Source organism: Coloeus monedula (genome assembly GCF_965178545.1).
Source record: "Coloeus monedula genome assembly, chromosome: 2".
In the NCBI taxonomy this organism is placed as follows: domain Eukaryota; kingdom Metazoa; phylum Chordata; class Aves; order Passeriformes; family Corvidae; genus Coloeus; species Coloeus monedula.
In genome coordinates, this window is record NC_138782.1 from 110,933,074 (window position 1) to 110,947,858 (window position 14,785).

A 14,785-nucleotide genomic window follows, 5' to 3' on the forward strand; every position below is an offset into this window, starting at 1 on the left:
ACAGTCAGGGGAAGTGGTTTGGGCTGTGCTGAGTTGGGGAGTAAAAAAGGAAATACAGGAATTCAGGAAAAACTGGTTGCATGGAAGATACTCTTCCTTCCTGACTCTCCAGCAGGAACATCCATATCAACCCTGTGCAAGGTTGTAAATACACCTTTAGTATTTCCTTAATCCCTCTCCCAAGCTGCCCACAAGAGCAGTCCCCAACAGGGACCTGCTACTACAGAGATGGAAAAACTAAGATGTGAAGGAGAGTGGCTGTCCCAGGTCCCAGCCAGCACTGGCTGAGGTCTCTCCCCAGGGCAGTGTTCTTCATTGCTCTTGCTGCCAACTTCTCAGCTGCCCACCATATATCAAAGGCCCAGACTTTTCTTCCAGGAGCTGAGTTTAGCTCACAGATATTTTATAACAAGCATTTTAAGTTGGATGCTCTGACTCTTACCTAGAAAGTGGCTGACAGATTCTGGGTTTTACCAGTTCATGGACATGGCTATTTAAATTAATGGTTTTTAACTAAATTTTTTTTAATCACCTTTCTTCCAACAAGAAAAGCCACTGTTTCTTGGCTGGCAAAGGTCCAGCCCAGCCATGCTGGAGTAAGCTTTTGAAGGAATGAGGGCAAGGTCACAGACAATCCTGACAATGACCTAGGTTTTCTACACACAAGCCCATTGGGTACCCTGCCCTGATCTCCAGGGTCTCCAGTGTTTCATTTACACAAGTAAATGAAATAGTGCCAGGGAACCAAGTCAGCATTTTCACAGAGTTAAGAAGGTCTCTGGTGTGTTTTTGGACTCAGACCCTGATGAATAGTTCCTGGGGCAGTTCAGTTGCTAACACAGGCCAGGGACCTTTCTCAGCTGACAGCTTGTGCATGACCCCCAGCCTTGGAGATGATGGGAGTTTATCCATGTGGACATGGGCTGATCCACAGCCCTTGACCTTGGTACCAATGAGTGGTACCAATTTAATTTAGTCTAGGTGTAGCCCAAGTGGCTACCTCTACTTGCACAATTACGTCCACCTGAAGAGCTCGTGAGTCTTTACATTCACAACCTGGCTTATAAATACTGTATCTACAAGCCATTACTGTACAAAGGAAAAAGCTATGCAGAAGATTCAGAGGAAAAAAGGTATGGAGAAGATTCAGATTTGGCTTCATTTGCAGTTTCCACATGGCTTATTCATCAAGGCCAGGACAGCCTTTGACTGTCCCTGTGCCTTTGACTCTTATAAAATAAAACTGTCAGCCCAGACTGAGTCTGCGTGCAGGGTGAGGCCCTACAGAAAGGACAGTGGCAGAATTTAACACCTCCTTGTTCCAAGTGTGAAGTGTTGGTTAGCAAATCAGCAGCTGCCCTCCCAACAATCATTTAATATCATTTCATTTCATTTCATTTCATTTCATTTCATACAGGACCCAGTCATATTATATCATTTTGAGCTGCACTTTTCTTATGGACACAGATGAAGGAGCCCAAAATGGCATATTTTGACTTACTAACCTGGTGAGATCAATGTGTGAACTGTAGAAACAGGCAGAGCTGCCTGTACGCTGCTGAAGTGACCCACACACAGTGCTGTGCTCTTCAAGGTTTTCTTCAGTATCAGAAAGTCACATCTTATTTATTTTTTTCCAACTAAATTCTGATGATCTTCTCATAAAGTCGTGCTCAGGTGCTAAAATAGGTACCTGGGATTTCTCTGCGGGCTTCAGGATACCCAGGACACCCCTGCTGACTCACAGAATCACTTAGGTTGGATCATTTAGGAAAAGATCTATAGACATGGTGCTGGTCAATGAGGCAGGTTAGAACGCCCCCCTCTATTCTGAGGCAGCAGCTGGAGGTCTGGATGTCTCAGGTGGCACCATATATTCCCATTAAAGAATCTGATATTGTCTCAGGTGCCTGAACCTACACAAGTGTTCTGGTGTGTAAGGACAGACAAGTGGGCAAGGCAAAGCAAGCATGTTGCCTGCATTAAATATAAATCATAGAATCATAAAAATGCCTGGGTTGGAAGGGACCTTAAATATCATCTTGTTCTGCCCTACCTTCCCCCCCACCCCCTTTCCCCTCCCTGTCATGGGCAGGGGCACCTTTCCCTAGATCAGGTTTTTCAGGCCCCATCCAACCTGCCCTTGTACACTTTCAGGGACAGGATATCCACGGCTTCTGTGGGTAACCTGTTCCAGTGCCTCACCACCCTCACAGTAAAGAATTTCTTCCTAATAGCCAATCTAAATCTCTCATCTTTTAGTTTAAAACCATTCCCCCTTGTCCTATCACTATCTATCTGTGAAAAGAAAATTGTTCTGCCTTTTTCTATAAGCCCCCTTTAAGTACGGTGAGGCTGCAGTGAGGCCTCCCTGGATCCTTCTCTTCTACAGGCCAAACAGCTCCAGCTCTCTCAGCCTGTCTTCATAGGAGAGGTGCTCCACCCCTGAGATCATCTTTGTGTCCTTCTCTAAATTACAGGTCTGTGCCTTTCTTGTTGAGGCAGAAACAGATGCTACCTAAATACTGACGTCTGTACAGCCCACACCAGCTTGTCTTCAAAGAACTGAGATAGGTAGTTGTGAACACACACCACTATGATGTGTTAGGAAATCAAGGTTGTCCCTAATAGGGCACTTGACATCCCACACTGGAATGTGTCAGTGGCTCCATCCATGCGGCTGTCCCTGCCCAGAGGCATGCCTTTAACTTCAGTGGGAGAACCAAATAAATATGCAGGGGCTGCAGGATGTAATACATTGCATATATATCCTTCTATTGCGTTTACCAATGGAAAGATATACAGGCAGAAAGCTTGTTCAGAGTTACACCTCAAAACTATGCAAAGAACCCTTCCTTAAGCAAGATATGATTTGCTCTTTGTGTTAACTTGATGACTCTTTGAGACAGAGTCTCAAATGTGAAATAAGATGGAACTTCACCTGATACACCCGTAGTAAAAATTTTAACACCTGATCCTGCAACCCACGCTCAAGTCTGTTTAATGCACAACACAGAGAAAAAGGGATGTCCCCACAAAATGTATTCCCATTTTCAGCCAGTTTTCCATCTCCCTCCTCTGTGCACAGCACACACTTGTATTGGGTTGCTTTTCGTGTGTTTCACAGCCTACAGGGAGAGAAACCAGAGTGGGTGCCTTCCAAACTGCTAGTGCCTTCCACATTCCATCTGTGCCGCGGGAAACACCTATATGGATTCTCAGTGCTATAAATCCCTTCTCCAGGAGATGGTGCTCCTGCCCTGGGAGAGCCGTGTCCGGGCGCTTCCCGAGGATGCTCGGTCCCACCGCAGCCACTCGGCCCCTTTGCTGACCTGGGACGGGGTCACCCTGTGGCATGGGTTCTTCTCTGAGCTTCATGTGCTGCTCAGCAGATGAAGTAGAAAGAGGCCCACGGCACTAAATGTTTACAAAACAAAAAGTTGGAAAAGGCAATATGGAAAAGGAAAGCAGAAACTATGGGGTTAAAATGCAGAACTGGATAGGAGACCAGAAGGAACCAGTGGTAAGAATTAGTTTGTGCACTGCTCAGTTTGCCCCATGGTCTGTGCTGGTTTCTGTGGGGCCTTTCAGGTGAGAGTCATCTCTCCTCTGGGCCCAAGCCACCCATGTCTGTCATGAAAGGACATGCTGCCCTGGCAGGGAAATCAGGGACAATCTTTGACAAAAGTGATGCAGACCATGCAAAGTTGCAATCACACGGAACTTTACGCCACATCTTTTCCCCCACCCACACACCCACCTTCCTCCATCAATTCTCCTCCTTCTCACAGCCCAGCACAGCAGCAGGAACGGAGGAGTGAAGGGAGGAGTGCTGGGCTGGAGCTGAGAGGTGGAAAGTCTTCTCTGGCCCTCCGCACATCTCAGCTGACCCCCAAGGCTTGTTGGTATCCCTGGAGTAACTGTCCAGGAAACCAAATTTGCAAGAATTTAGTTCAGTTTGTCAGGTCTATGGTGGAAAATAAAATCATGGGATTCAAGCATTGAAATGAACGAGAGAGAAAAAGTAGCAACAATACCACAGGGATCGAAGGTAACTTAAAGGGAAAAAACACCCCAAACACCTTTCTTCCATGTTCATGGTGGTGAACAGCTGCATCCAGAAAGTTATGAGTGAGATAACCAGTTATTATTGGAGTTATTACCAATAACTTCAGTTATTGGTAAGACTTTGCATTGCGATAGAAAGCAAAGGACATGGGTTTTGTATGGAGTAATTCTGTCTCAAGTGGCAGAGAAGTGAGCATGACACAACAGCCAAGAGCAGCACTGGCTGGGTAGGGATGGGAAGAGGGCAGAGAAGGAATCTTCTAGGAATAGTTGGGAACTAGAAAGATCAGGGTGAGGTACTCTGTTCCTTTTCTGGTGTTCCCTTGGGTGTCCACTGGCAAATACTCTCCCAGACAGGTCTCCCCTTCTCCTCCCTGATACCTCCAAATCTCAGGAGCCTTCACAAAGAGACTGGGAGCTGGAGGACAAGAAGCTGGGGAGGAGCACAGTGATGTGGGAAGATGGTAAGAGAAAAAAAGACTGAGTGGAGATCTAAGGATTTAATATGTAAAAATAAGGAATCATGGAGCAGAGCTTGAGAAGAGCTGTAGGACAATGCTTCCCCTGGTGACATCTCACATGTTCATCCAGGGGTGGGGAGGAGGCAGCTGAGGGCTTTCTTCACCTCTGCAACAGCTGTCTCAGCTGGGCTCTGTGTTAACACTGTAGGAACTGCTTTCTGGAGGTATTGCTCTCCCTCCAGGAGCTAGTAATGGGAAGAAGGTGATTAGTTAGGCTGAGAAGGAAGCCAGAAAGCAGGGAAGTGAATCCCACCCCTTCCAACTAGATGCTGGCCTAGACTACCACCATGAGGACACTTGGGGTGAGTCATCACCATGACCCAGCATCTGTACTTGGTGCATTGACAAATTACTTGCTGACTCTGCACTTTTCAAAAAACAAATGGGCTTTTTTTTTTTTTTTTAATTGACTGAGTGCTCAACTGTGTTTTGACTCACTATTTTCAGGTGGCTTATGCCAGACCCTGTCGACCAGATGCTGAATAGAACAGTTTTCCCTGAGGAAAGCCTTTTTCAAGAAGCTTTTTTGTTTCCAGAAAGATTGAACTCTCAGCAAAGCATTTCCATAAGTCTCCTGTCCCCTAGCTAGAGCACAGTGCTCAAATAGAAAGTGATGAGAGACAATCACGGCTTTAGGCAGCCAGACTAAGCTGACGTCAGGTCTCTGAGCCTGAAGCAAAGCAGCCTACGGGGTCCTTGAATCCATCTGATATTTCATGCATGGAGTTTGTACCTTGATTTTTCTTGTCTTCCTTGTCTATCCCTGTGCAGACAATCAGAAAGAATTCAGTTTGGCTCCAGTTTAAGTAAGTTTTGGAAGGAGTTGCTGGAAGATTTGGAAAGAAAAAGATGCTGTTGCTTAGCTACTTGCTGAGCTGGCCCTGCCATCACTTGTAGCCATCTCACTAGAAGACATTTGCTAAGAGAAGCCCCAAGAGGCTTCTTGTGTGGTCACTACATGAAAACACACTCTTCCAAATAGGCACTGGCATCAGTATTCTTATCACTCTGAACTTGCTCAAGAATTGAAAAGTTGGTGGAGCCCTACTGGCTCAGCTAACAGAAACAGCCACAAACACTTCCAGTTTTGAAGCATGGAGGCGTTTTGTCACTGTAGCTTATTTCTGTTCCATCAGAAAGGGCTGGGGACAGGAAAGGTGAGGTGGAGGTGCAGAGCTCTGCGAATGGGCTGAGACATGAGGCACATGGATATTCCTTGAGGATTTCCCTTCTGCCTCAGTTTCCTCATTTGAGAAGTGGTCTTCTATGCCTGGTGGGGTTCTAGTTAAATCAAATTCATTGCTGTGCTGAAGAGAATCAGTAGGGCAGCCCCTCTGCCAGGCTGGGACCTTGCCCATAGCTGCGCAAGAGGATGTAGCCATGGTAGGGTGATTCACCCTGACCAGAACTGAACCCCTGTGCATGGAAATGACTCAGTGCTCCACATGCAAAGGTCCCCATCTGCCATGGACAATGCAGAAGGGCAAGCAGGGCGGTGCTGGGCACAAAAATAGGGAGCGGAGGAACGGGGACTGCAACAGAGGGGAAAAGCCCAAGTGTCAGCCAGACAGGAATGATTCCTTCCTGATCCTGAAGCAATCAGCATCTGGGAAAAATTTTTCCCAGTGAGAAAACTGGCTTAGTGAGATGACTGTCCGCTTATTTCCAAAAGCCTGACCAGAAGGGTCTATTAGTCAAGGAAGGGAGAAACTGTACTGGGACATGGTGCAAGCTGTTTCAAGAGTCAGGATCCCTCCTGGGCATACAGCTATTGGCTTCATGTTATTTGGGACTGGTTCTTAGGGAAAAATTAGAGGCAAATGTGGCCCTTCATCTTAGGTTTTGGCTCACTTCCGAATTAATACTCGGTGAACAGGGTGTCAGGACAGTCTCGAATCTGTGTTTTTCAGCTTGTGATGGAGATACCCAGATCTGTAAGAGCAAAGAAAGATGGAGCAAGTGAGCAGGGCTGGATCCAGGATCACCACGTTGGCTGAGGGGTCCCATGTGCAGGAGCACATCACTGTGCCCACAGCAGTGGGGAGTGCCCTCAGGAGAAACAAGTCTGTTTGCTGGTGAAGCTGAATGGACATAAAATCTCCCTCAGTTATGTGGGTGTTTTTTTCTGTATAAACTTGCTAATTGAGTTGTAAAATAAAACTGCAGCCTTTCCTCTCCAATTTCTGCTGCTGCAGCAGCGTGCTAATTTGGGTTTGGAAGGGGGCTGGTAGAAGGTGGCTTTTTGCCAGCGTGAAATTATGCACAAAAGTTTTGCAGTGGGAGAGAGGGGAGCCTGTCCCCGGCACAGGGAAGGACTGGGGGCAGGAGCTGCTGTGCTGCTGTGCAGGGCTCGGGAGGCTTGGGAAGGTCTTGCAGCTGGGCTGGGCTGGGCTGATGGAAATTCAAGAAAGCCCAAAAGGGTTTAAATGAGGCTGCAATGGAGAACAGATGGGAAAGTCAGTGCTCGCGTGTCTCGCTAGACACTGTGTGGTTGAGAGGATGGGCTGTGGGATTTCACATCTACCCTCCAGCACTGCCAGGCAGGATTTGCTGCTTGGGTTGGTGTACCTGTGTGTGTGTGCATGTTCATTCATGTGCCTTCTGGTGTGGGCATGTGTGCCTGGTGTGTGTCTGGCTCACAGATGTGTGTCCATGTCACTGGGGTTGTGTGGGTATGTGTGTGCCTGTGTCTGGGTCTCCATACAGACTGTGAGGACAGCGATCTGGCTCTTGTCACCCAGCAGCACAATGCTCTGTCATGGGGACAGCTGTGCACAGGGACAAGGATGGTGTGGTGCAAACTGGTGCAGAGGAACCTATTGTTCAGCTCAGCCAGCTTGCACCAGGCAGGGATTTGGTGCTGGTGCCACACTGGGGGCTGAGAAGAGGACTGGTCTGTGGGCAAAAGAAGTGGTGAGGAAAGGATAAACAGGAGGCACAGCTGTCTGTTGTATCAATGTAACTTTAATTTTTGAAAGACACACATGAAAAATGCAGTGACAGTTCCAGTCCCAGGGTGAAGCTTGGGGTTCCACATGTGTGGCAGGTACATGCACCTCAACCTGCAGGAGGATGTACAGTCTTGGGGGCTCGAGGCTAGGCCTACACTCACCATTTTTGTACCTTGCACTGTTTCCCATAAAACTGACTGTGTGAAATGATTCCAGGCAGGATGCTCCAGAAAACATTGCAAGAAGACCAGAGGTTTATGAATACACTTGTCTGCCGATTTGACAGTCCTTCCCATCCCATCATCTTTCCACCCTTTTGCTGACCCTTTTGATCCCTTCCTTGGGCAGCATTGGAAGGGAGTGCTGCCATGCACTGCAGCGGGAGCATCAGGAGCATCAGCAGCAGCATCAGCTTGGAGCCTGGGGCTGCTCTTCGAGGTGGGGTTGAGTGGAACGGGACTGGACAGTACTTTTCAGCCTTCCCATCTTTGGGAAGAGATGCCCTGAGCACTCAGCCCTACTGCCATGTTCTGGTATTGTGGGGGCTCCCGAGTGGAGTCTCAGCACCCTGGCCAGGGGGGAGTGAGGCCTCAGGGGCTGGAAGGCCTTGTCAGACAGTTTTTAAAAATGACCTTTACTCTCTGAAGAGCATCAGGCTGTATTGAATAAGGGACTGACAAAAGAAAAACAGTTAGTGAAGCCTTCCTCTTGCTGACCCTTCCTCTGCCTCCTGCCCCAGCTGGGTTAGGGCTCCCAGGGGTCACTGACTGCTTGGGGGGCTGGTGTGTGCAAGGCCCTGTGTGAACACGCTGGGTGTGCAAATGCCATGCAAGCCATGTACACTCCATGTACAGGCTGTGCAAGCCCTGTGCAAAGGCTGTGCTAACTCTGCAAGTGCTGTGCAAGGTGTGCAAATGGTTTCAGGCCTGGCCATCCAGCACTGCATGGGACAGGGATTTCTTGGGATGGTGTCCTGGGAGCAGCGTCTGTGTCTCCGCACAGTGTGTGTGTACATACCGAGCAAAGCCGCTGGTTGGCATTAGAAACCCGCTCGCGATACTGTGACAAAACACCTGTAAAATTACAGCAGAAAGAAATCCAAGAGGCTGCAGTGACAAATGCTCGTGAGAAGCAATTGTTTCGGGGGGGAGAAGGGAAAAAAAATCCGTGTTTGTTTTGGCGAAACACCTACATTCCTTCAAATAAATCATCGCAGCGCTTGTTTTTGTATTTGCGGAGAAATCGCAACAGACATAACCAGGGACTTAAGAGACTTGAAATAACATCCTAGTAAATACCCCACTTTGTTATTTTAATCGACACCCAAGGAAACATCTGAATTTTACCAAGGAAACCCTCCGTGCGAGGGAAAACATCAGCCCGCAGCCCGGCCGGGGCTTTGTTTTGCTCCGGTGTCGGACTTCCGAGGCGGAATTACCGGGGCCGATGGAGGCTCGGGGCAGCCCGGGGCATCTCGGAGCGGTGCAGGAGAGCCCGGGGCCCCGGGGCCGCCCCACAGCGGGTCGCTCCGGCTCCCCCGGCCGCTCCCGGCCCCGGCCCCGCCGGCAGCATCACCCCCGCGGGCCAGTGTCGGGGGAAGGCGGTCTGCCCGAAACGCGGTTCCTCCGTTCGAAATAGAGCCAGGGCTGCCTCATCTCCAGTGTGGGACCGGGACCCCCGCCCCAGTACGGGGTGGTGGGTGACACCCTCCAATAAGGGGTGAAGTTTCTCGGTCTAGTCATCGGTGGGGGGCTCCCCGCTCCCAAAAACGACCCCTGCACACAGAGGTGGCGGTGCCCCCCAACTTCTCGCCATCCCGAACTGGAGCAGCCTTCCAAAGTCGGACACAACTCCATCCCACCCCACAGTTAGGCTGGGGTGACGCCGTGGCACGGGGCTGTGGGACGCAGCTCTCCCCGCCAAATGAGGGGTGTGGGTTGTCCCCACCGGGTGGGGGGGCCGGAGCCTGGAAGCTTCTCTCTCTTGCCGGGAGAGCCGGGGCGGGGTCCAAGGGGGGGCCCGGGGTCTGTCACCTGCCGGGGCGGGCGAGGCGGAGCCCGAAGGGTATCTTGGGGGGTCTGTCACCTGCCGGGACAGGCGGAGCGGGCTCCGGGGCGCATCCGGGGGTCTCTCACCTGCCGGGGCGGGCGCGGGGCGCGGGCGGCGCTCGGGCGGGGTGGGGCGGGCGGCCGGCAGGGGGCGCCCCCGGGCGCGGGCGGCCGCGGCGGCGGCGGCGGCGGCGGCGGCGGCGGCGGGCGAAGACGATGTTCAAAAGCGGGCGGGGAGCGGCGGCGGCAGCAGCTCCGCGCCGAGCCCCGGGCCGCCGCCATGCGCCTCCCCGCCGCCGCCGCCGCCCTCTGCCTCTGCCTGCTGGGCGCCTGCCGCCTCCGCCGCGGGCTGGAGGCCGCCGCCGTGCGCGGCCCGTCAGCGGCCGCTCCCCAGCGACCCTCGGCAGCCGCGCCTTCCTCCGCCTCCTCCTCCTCCGCCGCCGCCGCCTCCCCCTTCTCCTCCCCGCCGCGAAGGGACGGGGCTCTCCGCAACGGCACGGTGGTGCCGCATCACTACATGGTGGCCCTGTACCAGCGCCTGGCCGCCCGCCGCGCCCCCGGCCGCCGCGCCGACACCGTGACGGGCTTCGCGGAGCGGGCGCGCAGCGGTGAGTGCGGGAAGCGCGTCCCCCCGCGCCGCTCAGCGCAGCGCCCGCGGCCGGGCAGGGGAGCGCGGACCGGCCGCCCCGCCGGGACCCCGCCGTCGGGCGGGAGAGAAGTCGATGCTTGGGCTTGGGAATGGGCTTCGGGATGAGGATGGGGCTTGGGGATGGAATTGTGCGTGGATGTGGGGATCGTGCTCCTATGTGGATGTGGGGATGGACACACTGGGTTGTGCATCACTTTGAGCCTGAGTTTGGGGACGTGGTGGCACGCGGAGAGGATGTTCACACGTTGGTCCGAGCACGGGGCCGTGCCTGGGATAGGGCTGTGCGTTGGTTGGGGAATGGGGCTGTGCGTTGGTTTCCGCACGGGGTGGTTGCAATGGATGGAGCTTCACGGGATAGGGGCTGCGCATCCCGGTTTTTTAACGGGAATGAAGCCGTGCGAGAATATGAGCGTGGGAGTGCGGGCGAGTACAGGGCTGGGAGTGGGGTTGTGCGTGAGCATATGTTTAGGAGGGTGACGATGGGGACAGCAAAAGGTTTGTGCCTGGCACTACTTGCCGACGGACATGACCGTGGTGCTGAGCGGGGGTCGGGGGTGATGATGGGGTTGCACAGGCAGTCGGGATCAATCAAGGATGACGCTTGGTGCTGGGCGTGCGGTTCGGGATGGGGTGCGAGGTGCAGCCAGCCAGGACGGGGCGGGCGGCGGTGCGGGCGGCTCTCGGGACCTCCCGTCGCCTGATGCGGGGCCGGAGGCTGCGGCGCAGTTTAAGAGCAGCTTCTCCGCACGGCATCCCCGTCCCGCCAGAGCCTTTGCAGCCCGAAAAACTCCGCGGGGCACTGCGATGGGCCGGGCCGGGGAGGGAGCGCAGCCGCGGTGCCCCGGGGGTGCTCGGCCGCCGGCGGCCGCGGCGCTCCGGAGCGGCTCCCGCTAACGCCGCCGGCTGAGCTCAGCATTGCGGTCCCCTTCTCCCTCTTCGTCCTCTTTTGCCCTCTTCATATCTGCGGATCTAATAATGATAATCAAAATGCATATAGGCACCTAACGGTATACTTCCAACAAATACGTGTGTATATGTACTTCGCTCCCTGCCGGCTGAGTTCGCTCGGCTGGGGGAAAAAATAATACATTCCCGATCGAATAAAATGAAAACGCAAACTCAAAAGCAGCACCAGCCGCCCCTCGTCGCCGGCTGCCCCGGGGTGGGAGAGTCCCCCAAGCGCCATCCCCAAACCCCATTCCCACACCCAGAAGGGGCCGTATCCTGCCGGCAGCCTTTGCGGGAGGGGGTTTACTGGAAGCTGAAGGGAAAACGTCGAGGGAGCGAGGCGGGACCGGGGGGAGGATGCTCCGGTGGGAGGGTGGGCAGTGCTCGGCTTGGGAGAGGTGGGCGAAAACTGCGCACAGGTCCTGGGAAGTTTCAGCACAAAACGAAACCAGATGAACTCTTCAAAGGGATCTCCTTATCTGCTCTTATCTGCTCCTCACAGGAATTTTAGATCTGCTTTTCAAATAGAAATTATAATAGCTATAATGAATAATTATACTACTATTAATGATAATAATAGCAGCAGCAGCAGCAAATGACGGGGAGAAAACAGTTTCCCCCCCGGCGGGCGGTGCAGGCTGCACCCAGCGGCACTGCCGCGGGGGGTGGGAGGGTGCCGGGCGGGGGTGTCGAGCAGGGCTCTGCCGGCAGCCGGTCGGGGTGCTCCGGGCACAGCAGAGATGTTTGCAGCAGCCCCAGGACAGGTTTCTCGTTAACGAGGGAGAAAACAAAAAACGACCCTCCCAGAACTGAATTCATCTCTTCTTCCCAGCTCCACCTCCTTCAGTGTTTTTTTTTTTTTTTTAATTCACATTGACTCTATTTATTCAGTGTCAGAAACTGCACAAGTCTGTGTCAGGTCTTCAGATCCACCAAAAATAGTGACAAACTGAGGCTGGGCTCACTTTCATCCTCTGGGGGTACCTCTATCAGACCTGTGTGCCTGTGCCTATCTGCAAGGGGGAAATGGGATTTTTAACAGCATGTGTATGTGTGTGACACTTGGGGCAGAGGAAATCAGTGACAACCTGCTGATTTGGGATGGTAATGTGCTGCACAGGTTCAGGTGTGGCTTCTGTGCCAAAACAGAATAGCAGTGCATCTGGGGTCACTGGAATACCTGGGAGGAGGCAGAGAAGCCTCCTCAGGATGTGGGGAAAGAGTGCTGATGAGAAGCCACTTGTTTGAATTGATTCCTCCCTCCCTCTGTACCTTCTCCTCCTCATTTGTTTTTGGTGCTCCCAGCCAGAGTGATGCTCATGGATGCGGGACACGAAGACTGTGTCCCGCTGGGATGCTCACGGAGCTGTGCTGCACAGTGAGTTCTCTCCCATTAGCTCTGCATCCCTTGCACTTCACCATAATGAGAGCTTTGCTTTGGCTTGCTGATATTTTAATTTTTTTCCCTTTCTTTTTCTTCTGTGTTATCTCTTCCAGATGCCTCCCCATCTGCCTTTGAGCAGCGATACCTCTTTGACATCTCCAGCCTGCCTGAGGCAGAGGAGGTGACGGGCGCAGAGCTGCGGATTCTGCGCTCCCTCCCTGAAAACCGGAGCTTGGCCCTGTCCCCCGAAGGCACCTTCCACCACCTCCTCCTTGCCACCTGCCCCAGCCAGGATGGCGAGGAGCCCCGGCTGCTGGACTCCAGGGCTGCAGACATTTTGGACACGGGCTCCTCCAGATGGGAGGTGTTTGATGTCTGGGAGGCCTTGCGAGATCAGAGGCAGAGATCGCTCTCGGGAAAACTGCTGTGCTTCCTGCTGAGGATTGTCTTGGATCAGTCTGGGCAGCTCCTGCCCCCCCGGCAGCTGGGCTTCGGCAAACCCCGGCCACAGCCCCATGAGCGAGCCCTGCTCGTGGCCTTCTCCCGCACCCAGAGGAAGGAGAACCTCTTCAAGGAGATCCGGGATAAGATCAAGGCCCTGGGCAGCCCCCCCTTCCTGGAGCCCCCTGATCCCAGCCAGGAGGTGTATGCCAAGAGGAGGAAGAGGAGGACCACCATTGCCGCCCGGTCTGGGGGCAGAGGCCATGGGAAGAAGGCGAAGACCCGCTGCAGCAGGAAGCCCCTGCACGTGAACTTCAAGGAGCTGGGCTGGGATGACTGGATAATCGCCCCCCTGGATTACGAGGCGTATCACTGCGAGGGGGTCTGCGACTTCCCCCTGCGCTCCCACCTGGAGCCCACCAACCACGCCATTATCCAGACCCTGATGAACTCCATGGACCCGGAGTCCACCCCCCCGAGCTGCTGCGTGCCCTCCAAGCTCAGCCCCATCAGCATCCTCTATATAGACTCTGGGAACAATGTGGTTTACAAACAGTACGAGGACATGGTCGTGGAGACATGTGGCTGCAGGTAGCAATTTCTGCAGCTCTCCCTACCCCTCCTGGCCTTGCTCAGCAGCCCTGCCCATTTTATATATAGAAATATAAATATATATATATAAAATATATATATACACACATACACATTTTGGTGTGTGCCTTTCCAAAAGCCGAGCTCAGAGCAGGTGTTCCCTGTCTTCCTTGGGCCACCCTGGCCATGACCCCAAGAGTGGGCCCCTCTGAGACTGTGAGGCTGCCACTATCTCTGTGCCTTGCCTGTTTCCCCCCGGAAAGGGGGAACACACAGCCTGGCAGAGCCCCAAGGGAATGTCTCCTCAGCCTCTGAGTTTTGCCTGATACACTCGGTTTGCCAAAGTGGCGCTGACAACATCTTTCCCAAAGGTTTTGGAAAATGTCTAGCCAAAATTTTCTCATTGGGAGTGACGACCTGGGGAGGTTGAGTGGTGTCTGCGGCAGAGGGATCAGGTCAGCATCGCCCTCTGGCTGTGGCGGTGGGATGGAGGTGAGGTAGGAATGCTCTTTCCTTTGAGTTAAAGGAGTTTTCCTGGCTGCCTTCAAATCTCTGCCCTGAGTTTCCTGGTGGAAAAATAAGGGATCCCTGGGGGAAGGCAGCGAGTGGAGAACTTGTGGCTGGAGTGGGCTGTAATCACTTGGTCCAGGCCTGTTTGCAGTGGGGAGAGGTTTGTGAGTCTGCTGGCAGAGACAGGAAAGAAGGAGAACTGGATGCTAAAAGAGTCAGGTCTGAAGCAGAGCTTGTGCTCTCAAAAAGATGGGAGTGGCCCCGGGAGGGGTTAGCTGGAGATGCCTCCACTCCACGTGGCACTGGCCCTGTTGTCTATGTCCTTCAGGAGGTACCAGTTGGTGGGTCCCCTCCCTTTCCTGCACAAAACCCCATTTCCAAGACATACTGGGAACCCGGCATCAGGCCCACAAGTCACACAGCCATCCTGAGCATGTCTGGAGAGAAACAAAGGTCCCGAGTTCCCTAGGGAAGAGCCATTTTGCTCGGGTTCTTCTCTTTCCAAATAATCTCTATAAAAGCACTAGGCTCCACCCTGTCTTCCTTTGGCATCGATTTCCCAGGGAACTGCATCCCTCCCTGGAGTGCTGGCTGCTCCCTGCTCCATTAAGGGAGCTGGATCCTCCAGGAACAGACCTTTCCCATGCAGAGGGCTGAGTGCTACCCTCAGGGCC

At 53.3% G+C, this 14,785-nt stretch overlaps 1 protein-coding gene across 1 annotated transcript; it reads left to right on the forward strand.

Moving 5' to 3' along the window:
* Positions 1 to 9,868: 9,868 nt before the first annotated feature.
* GDF7 (growth differentiation factor 7) lies at positions 9,869 to 13,605 on the forward strand (the record flags this gene model as incomplete). The annotated part of the gene is made up of 2 exons (XM_082300905.1): positions 9,869 to 10,196; positions 12,683 to 13,605. The coding sequence occupies 2 exons, from the start codon at positions 9,869 to 9,871 to the stop codon at positions 13,603 to 13,605; spliced, it is 1,251 nt and encodes a 416-aa protein (XP_082157031.1).
* Between the last annotated feature and the right edge of the window lie 1,180 nt (positions 13,606 to 14,785).